At 38.2% G+C, this 8,033-nt stretch overlaps 1 protein-coding gene across 1 annotated transcript; it reads left to right on the top strand.

The window, feature by feature from the left end:
- Window positions 1-592: 592 nt before the first annotated feature.
- On the top strand, window positions 593-2,781 carry LOC130957011 (uncharacterized). The gene is made up of 4 exons (XM_057883919.1): window positions 593-1,331; window positions 1,424-2,048; window positions 2,181-2,580; window positions 2,677-2,781. Exons 1-4 carry the CDS (start codon window positions 593-595, stop codon window positions 2,779-2,781), a joined length of 1,869 nt encoding a protein of 622 aa, XP_057739902.1.
- Window positions 2,782-8,033: the final 5,252 nt, after the last annotated feature.

The following is an 8,033-nucleotide window of genomic DNA, read 5'->3' as shown; positions in this document are numbered from 1 at the left end:
GAAATTCTGAAGTCTGAATTGAAACTCTGAAGTCTGAATTGAAACTCTAAAATATCTTAATTGAAACTCTGAAGTCTGAATTGAAACTCTAAAATATCTGACTGAAACTCTGAAGTCTGAATTGTTAGTTAGTGTTACTGACTTACTGTGTTAGTTTAATTGAAAGTCTGAAGTTTGAATTGTTAGTTTAAATGAAAATGTATCTGTTGTGTGATAAAGTGAGTATTGGAGTATTGGTGGTTGACTGGTTGCCATTGTTTTAATTTGTTTGTGCTTGATCATATTGATGACCTCAAAGGGGGTTCATATGACAATGAGAATGGACTTTTGGGTTAACTGGGTGGTATATTATTCTGAATCACAAAAGTATTGCTTGTTGTACTGCATTTGGAGTGATGATTATTGATTAAGTCTTATGAATTATGATGCTGAAAATTTTTCATCTTTTGAACATTATTGTTGTAAGTGTAGCTGAAACTAGTGTTAGTTATGAATTTAGTTGGTGGATAATCTGAATATGAATTTAGTTAGTGGATAATCTGAATCTAAATTTGTTGTTTGGGTTGTTGATTTTTAGGGATAAAAATACAAAATGTCTGAGAATGTTGGTTCAGGGACAGGGTCTTCGCTTCCTAGTATTCCTAGACCTACACCTGCTATTTCTAGGAGGAAACATGCAACTGGAAATAGAAGTGATATAGGATGGAAACATGGGATTGATGTTCAAGGCAATGGTAAAAAAGTGAAGTGTAATTATTGCTCAAAGACTATAAGCGGAGGGATTTATAGATTCAAGCATCATCTTGCCGATACTAAAGAGGATTCAGAGCCTTGTGCTTCAGTACCTGAAGAAGTGAAGGTTGTGATGTTGAAAGTCTGTGTGGAGGCTAAAGAAGCATCATTGAAGAAGAGAAGATTCGGTGATGATGAGGATTATCCTGAACAAACAGAAAAGGAGAAGGACAATTCTCAACAAAAGGGGAAAGATATTCGCAACTTTGTCACAAAAGGAAAAGGGGCTCAAGTTCAATCAACAATAAATCAAATGATGAAGAAGGATCTAAAGGAACAATGTGATCAACAATGTGCCATATTTTTCTATACAAGTGCTATTCCTTTCAATGTTATTAAGAATCCCGAATTTTTAAAGTTTTGTGAGATGGTTGGGAGATATGGAATTGGCTACAAACCCCCTTCTTACCATGAGTTAAGAAAAACCCAATTAAAGAAAGCAGTGAACAATGTTGATGAAATGCTTACTGAATTTAAAGCAGAGTGGAAGAGAACTGGTTGTTCAATCATGTCAAATGGATGGACTGATAAAAAAAGGCGTAGTATTTATAATTTCTTGGTGAACAGCCCTAAAGGAACAGTTTTTCTTTATTCATTGGACACTTCTGACATCTCGAAAACAACGGGAAAGTTGTCAAAATGCTAGAAGATGCCATAGAATTTGTTGGTGAAGAGAATGTAGTCCAAATTGTTACAGATAATGCTGCTAATTATAAGGCTGCTGGAGAAAGAATGATGGAGACTAGAAAAAGTTTGTATTGGACACCATGTGCTGCACACTGCATAGATTTAATATTGGAGGATTTTGAAAAGAAGCTAAAGGTGCATGAAACAACCATAAAAAAGGGAAGAAAAATCACCACTTTTATCTACTCCCGGAGTATGCTCATTAGCATGTTGAGGAATTTTACAAAGGGAAAGTACTTGGTTCGGCCAGGTGCCACAAGATTCGCGACTGCCTATTTGACTCTCACTTATCTTCATGATAATAAAGGACCGTTGATGACTATGTTTACTTCTGCTGATTGGAAGACAACTAAGGTTGCATCAACGCCTGAAGGAATAAGAGTCCAAAACATGGCCTTGGATAGTAGGCTATGGAAGAATATTGTCATATGCCTCAAGGCTGTTGCTCCTCTCATTACAGTCCTTCGCTTGGTTGATTCAGATGAAAAACCAGCCATGGGTTTCATCTTTGAAGGCATGAGAAACGCCAAAGAAACAATCAAGACTAACTTCGGTTGTGTTAAAAAGAGGTAATCTTGAGTCTTGACTAATTGAAAGCTTTAATATTTGATTATCAATGTATCATGTTACCATGTTTTCTTCTTATATTCAGTTATTTATTTAATTTTCTTATTTTTATTCATTTGCATTGTTATTTTTAGTTATGAACCTATATGGGAAATTATTGATGGAAGGTGGGAAAGTCAATTGCCTAGACCATTGCATGCAGCTGCGTATTATCTTAATCCTCATTATCACTATGAACCAAATTTCATGGTTGATGATGCTGACATTAAGATTGGTCTATATAGTTGTTTGAAAAAACTGGTTCCTAACCAGGAAGAAAGGAAAAAGGTTGGTCTACAGCTTCCTGACTTTCATTATGCTAGAGGCCTCTTTGGTAATGAAACTGCAAAGAGTAGTAGGAAGACCATGCTACCTGCTGAGTGGTGGGACTTCTATGGAGATAGTTGTCCAGAACTAAAGAAGTTTGCTATCCGAGTTCTAAGCTTAACTTGTAGTTCATCTGGTTGTGAGCGTAATTGGAGCGCATTTGAAATGGTAATTCCTTATTCCTTACTTCCTTAGAACTATTCATTATTTATTTTAATTTTAATTTTTGTATTTTTATTAACTATTGGCACTATATGTTTGTAGGTTCATACAAAGAGAAGAAATCGGTTGCATCAAAAGAAAATGAATGATTTAGTGTATGTGATGTATAATTTGAAGTTAAAGGGCAAGTGGTGCACGAATTTGTGATTCGCACAACTAACCAGCAAGTGCACTAGGTCGTCCAAGTAATACCTTACGTGAGTAAGGGTCGATCCCACGGAGATTATTGGCTTGAAGCAATCAATATTTATTTTATTAATCTTAGTTAGGATGTCAACAAGGTTATTTGGATTTAATTGTAAGAAGTCAAAGTGTTTAAAATTGTAAGTTGGAATTATTAGATTTGATTGGAAAGATAAACGAGAACAATAGAGTTACTTGTTTTGCAGTACTGGGGAATATGTTGGAGTTTTGGAGATGCTTTGTCCTCTGAACTTCAACTCTTCCTTGAAATCCTTCAACACACGCAAGGTCCTTCCATGGCAAGCTCTATGTAGGGTGTCACCGTTGTCAATGGCTACTTCCCATCCTCTCAGTGAAAACGTTCCTATGCTCTGTCACAGCACGGCTAATCATCTGTCGGTTCTCAATCAGGTTGGAATAGAATCCATTGATTCTTTTGCGTCTGTCACTAACGCCCAGCCCTCAGGAGTTTGAAGCACGTCACAGTCATTCAATCCCAGAATCCTACTCGGAATACCACAGACAAGGTTTAGACTTTCCGGATTCTCATGAATGCTGCCATCAATCCGGCTTATACCACGAAGATTCTGATTAAGGAATTTAAGAGATATTCATTCAATCTGATGTAGAACGGAGGTGGTTGTCAGACACACGTTCATGGATTGAGGAAGGTGATGAGTGTCACGGATCATCACCTTCTTCACAATTAAGCGCGAATAAACATCTTAGATAAGAACAAGCGTGTTTGAATGGAAAACAAAGGAATTGTATTAAATCATCGAGACGCTGCAGAGCTCCTCACCCCCAACAATGGAGTTTAGAGACTCATGCCATCAAAAGTATGTAATTCAGATCTGAAAATGTCATAAGGTACAAGAAATGTCTGTAAAAGTTGTTTAAATAGTGAACTAGTAACCTAGGTTTACAGAAAATGAATAAACTAAGATAATTGGTGCAGAAATCCACTTCTGAGGCCCACTTGGTGTGTGCTGGGGCTGAGATTAAAGCTATCCACGAGTAGAGGCCTTTCTTGGCGTTAAACTCCAGGTTATGACGTGTTTTGGGCGTTCAACTCCGGATCATGACGTTTTTCTGGCGTTTAACTCCAGACAGCAGCATGAACTTGGCGTTCAATGCCAAGTTACGTCGTCTATTCTTGCGCAAAGTATGGACTATTATATATTGCTGGAAAGCCCTGGATGTCTACTTTCCAACGCCGTTGAGAGCGCGCCAATTGGACTCCTGTAGCTCCAGAAAATCCATTTCGAGTGCAGGGAGGTCAGGATCCAACAGCATCAGCAGTCCTTTTTCAGCCTAAGTCAGATTTTTGCTCAGCTTCCTCAATTTCAGCCAGAAAATACCTGAAATCACAGAAAAATACACACACTCATAGTAAAGTCCAGAAATATGATTTTTGCCTAAAACTAATAATATTCTACTAAAAACTAATTAAAACATACTAAAATCTACATGAAATTACCCCCAAAAAGCGTATAAAATATCCGCTCATCACAACACCAAACTTAAACTGTTGCTTGTCCTCAAGCAACTAGATGAATAAAAGAGGATAAAAAGAAATTAAGAAACAATAATATCTCAGAGTTTCAAGTGAAGCTCAGATTCTAATTAGATGAGCGGGACTAGTAGCTTTTTGCTTCTGAACAGTTTTGGCATCTCACTTTATCCTTTGAAATTCAGAATGGTTAGCATCCATAGGAACTCAGAATTCAGATAGTATTATTGATTCTCCTAGTTTAGTATGTTGATTCTTGAACACAGCTACTTTATGAGTCTTGGCCGTGGCCCTAAGCACTTTGTTTTCCAGTATTACCACCGGATACATAAATGCCATAGACACATAATTGGGTGATCCTTTTTCAGATTGTGACTCAGCTTTGCTAGAGTCCCCAATTAGAGGTGTCCAGAGTTCTTAAGCACACTCTTTTGCTTTGGATCACGACTTTAACCACTCAGTCTCAAGCTCTTCACTTGGACCTGCATGCCACAAGCACATGGTTAGGGACAGCTTGATTTAGCCGCTTAGGCCTGGATTTATTTCCTTGGGCCCTCCTATCCATTAATGCTCAAAGCCTTGGATCCTTTTCACCCTTGCCTTTTGGTTTTAAGGGCTGTTTGGCTTTTATTCCTTTTGATCCAAATATATATATATATATTTAAATTTTTTTTTTTTGCTTTTTCTTGCTTCAAGAATCAATTTCATGATTTTTCAGATCATCAATAACATTTCTCTTGTTCATCATTCTTTCAGGAGCCAACAAATTTAACATTCATAAAATTCAATATCAAAAATATGCACTGTTCAAGCATTCATTCAGAAGACAAAAAGTATTGCCACCACATATAAATAATTAGAATTTTCCTTATTAAGAACTCGAAAAAATTAAATTGCCTCTTTATTCTACAAATCTACTATTTTATTCATGTTTGATGATGATGAGAAAAATAAGTTATAACTTAATTGGAAATAAAGTCAAAATAGATATGCTAATTACTACTACTCCTATATAACTTCTAAGGTAAAATCCTATAATAATACTATCACAGAGTTAAAGCTAGAATTAGAACTTAACAACCTGTATTTTGGGAAGTGGATGTTCCTCTAGTCTGTGGGGTGCTTGGTCCTTCAAGGAATAACTTCTGACGCTTTAGTTCCTTCAGTTCACATCCTTGCTCTTCTTGTTCCCTTAGGTGCCATGATCTTGATGAGTTTTAGCTCAGTGATCATGGCAACTCACACCAAACTTAGAGGTTTGCTTGTCCTCAAGCAAAAGAAAGGAAATAGAGGGAGAGGCAATTTCGAAATCCAAAAGATATGATGAGTTGAAAAAGATTTGAAAAAAGATTTGGGTTTATGAATTAAGATATATTTGATATTTTTGAAAAAGGGATTTTAGAAATTAGTATTTGTAGAAATTAGGATTAAAAATTTTGGAATTGAAGGATGACATTTTGAAACATGTTTATGTAAGAAATCATGAATTGAAACATAAAAATTTAGAAAAATTATAAAGAAAAACGAATTTTACCTCCTCCCCACCATCCTGGCGTTAAACGCTCAAACGATGCATGTTTTGGGCGTTTAACGCCCAATTGCTGCTTCTCCTGGGCGTTCAACGCCCAGCTGATGCTTCTTTCTGGCGTTGAACGCCAGGAAGTCCTTTGTCACTGGGCGTTTTTCTGAACGCCCAGGATGCTAACAGTCTGGCGTTAGACGCCCAGAAGGTGCTTCTTTCTGGCGTTCAACGCCCAGAAGATGCTCCTTTCTGGCGTTTAACGCCCAAATGGCTACCCTTACTGGCGTTGAACGCCCAGTGGGTGCTTCTTTTGGGCGTTCAACGCTCAAAATGTTTCTTACTGGCTTTTTCACGCCAGTGAGCTTCCAAACTTCCCTGTAACTCTGTGACTTCAATCAATTGCTATTTCACCTTTTGAAGATACTCTGGCATCTACCTGTAAAACTTAATCAATTAGAAAAAACAAATAAAATTAAATTTTGTGAATGGCTGGGTTGCCTCCCAACAAGCGCTTCTTTAATGTCATTAGCTGGACTATTACTGAGCTTTTAATCAAGTCTCAGTTTTGAGCATTCTTGCTCAAAATTGCCTTCAAGATAATGTTTAACTCTCTGTCCATTAACAATGAACTTTTTGTTAGAGTCATTATCCTGAAGCTCTATGTATCCATATGGTGATACACTTGTAATTACATATGGACCTCTCCACCGGGATTTTAATTTCCCGGGGAATAATTTGAGCCTTGAATTAAATAGCAGAACTTTCTGTCCTGGCTCAAAGACTCTGGATGACAATTTCTTATCATGCCATCTTTTCGCTTTCTCCTTGTAAATTTTTGCATTCTCGAAAGCATTGAGTCTAAATTCCTCTAGCTCATTTAACTGGAGCAATCGTTTTTCTCCAGCTAACTTGGCATCAAGGTTCAGGAATCTGGTTGCCCAGTAGGCCTTGTGTTCCAGTTCCACTGGCAAGTGACATGCCTTTCCATACACAAGCTGGTATGGAGAGGTCCCTATAGGGGTCTTGAATGCTGTTCTGTATGCCCACAGAGCATCATCCAAGCTTCTTGCCCAATCCCTTCTACGGTTAATTACAGTCCGTTCCAGGATTCTTTTGAGTTCTCTATTTGAGACTTCAGCTTGCCCATTAGTTTGTGGGTGATATGGAGTAGCTACCCTGTAGCTGACCCCATAACGTACCAGAGCAGAGTAAAGCTGTTTATTGCAGAAATGAGTGCCCCCATCACTGATTAATACTCTAGGGATACCAAATCTGCTGAAGATGTGTTTCTGGAGGAATTTTAACACTGTTTTAGTGTCATTAGTGGGTGTTGCAATAGCCTCCACCCATTTGGATACATAATCCACTGCCACCAGAATATAAGTGTTTGAGTATGATGGTGGGAAAGGTCCCATGAAGTCAATGCCCCATACATCAAACAACTCAATCTCCAAGATCCCTTGTTGAGGCATGGCATAACTGTGAGGTAGATTGCCGGATCTTTGGCAACTGTCACAATTAAGCACAAACGCTCGGGAGTCTTTATAGAGAGTAGGCCAGTAGAAGCCACTTTGGAGGACTCTTGTGGCTGTTCGCTCACTTCCAAAATGTCCTCCATACTGTGATCCATGGCAATGCCAAAGGATCTTTTGTGCTTCTTCTTTAGGCACACATCTACGGATTACTCCATCTGCACATCTCTTAAAGAGATACGGTTCATCCCAAAGATAATACTTTGCATCTGTGATCAGCTTTTTTGATTGCTGTCTACTGTACTCTTTGGGTATGAATCTCACTGCCTTGTAGTTTGCAATGTCTGCAAACCACGGCACTTCCTAGATGGCAAACAGTTGCACATCCGGAAAGGTTTCAGAGATCTCAGTGAGAGGGAGGGACGCCCCTTCCACTGGCTCTATTCGGGACAGGTGATCTGCTACTTGATTCTCTGTCCCTTTTCTGTCTCTTATTTCTATATCAAACTCTTGCAGAAGCAACACCCATCTTATAAGTCTGGGTTTTGAATCCTGTTTTGTGAGTAGATATTTAAGAGCAGCATGATCAGTGTACACAATCACTTTTGATCCTACTAAATAGGATCTGAATTTGTCAATGGCGTAAACCACTGCAAGTAGCTCTTTTTCTGTGGTTGTGTAATTCTTCTGTGCGTCATTTAGAACACGG

Source organism: Arachis stenosperma, chromosome 10 (assembly GCF_014773155.1).
Source record: "Arachis stenosperma cultivar V10309 chromosome 10, arast.V10309.gnm1.PFL2, whole genome shotgun sequence".
NCBI classification, from domain to species: Eukaryota; Viridiplantae; Streptophyta; class Magnoliopsida; order Fabales; family Fabaceae; genus Arachis; species Arachis stenosperma.
This window is presented reverse-complemented; position numbering and strand designations above follow the sequence as displayed.

Excerpts from the sequence above, each read along its gene's own strand:
- LOC130957011 (XM_057883919.1), top strand. The coding sequence starts at position 593 with ATGTCTGAGAATGTTGGTTCAGGGACAGGGTCTTCGCTTCCTAGTATT. Across the intron at positions 2,049-2,180 it reads TTCGGTTGTGTTAAAAAGAG|TTATGAACCTATATGGGAAA; the intron begins GTAATCTTGAGT and ends TGTTATTTTTAG. Across the intron at positions 2,581-2,676 it reads ATTGGAGCGCATTTGAAATG|GTTCATACAAAGAGAAGAAA; the intron begins GTAATTCCTTAT and ends ATATGTTTGTAG.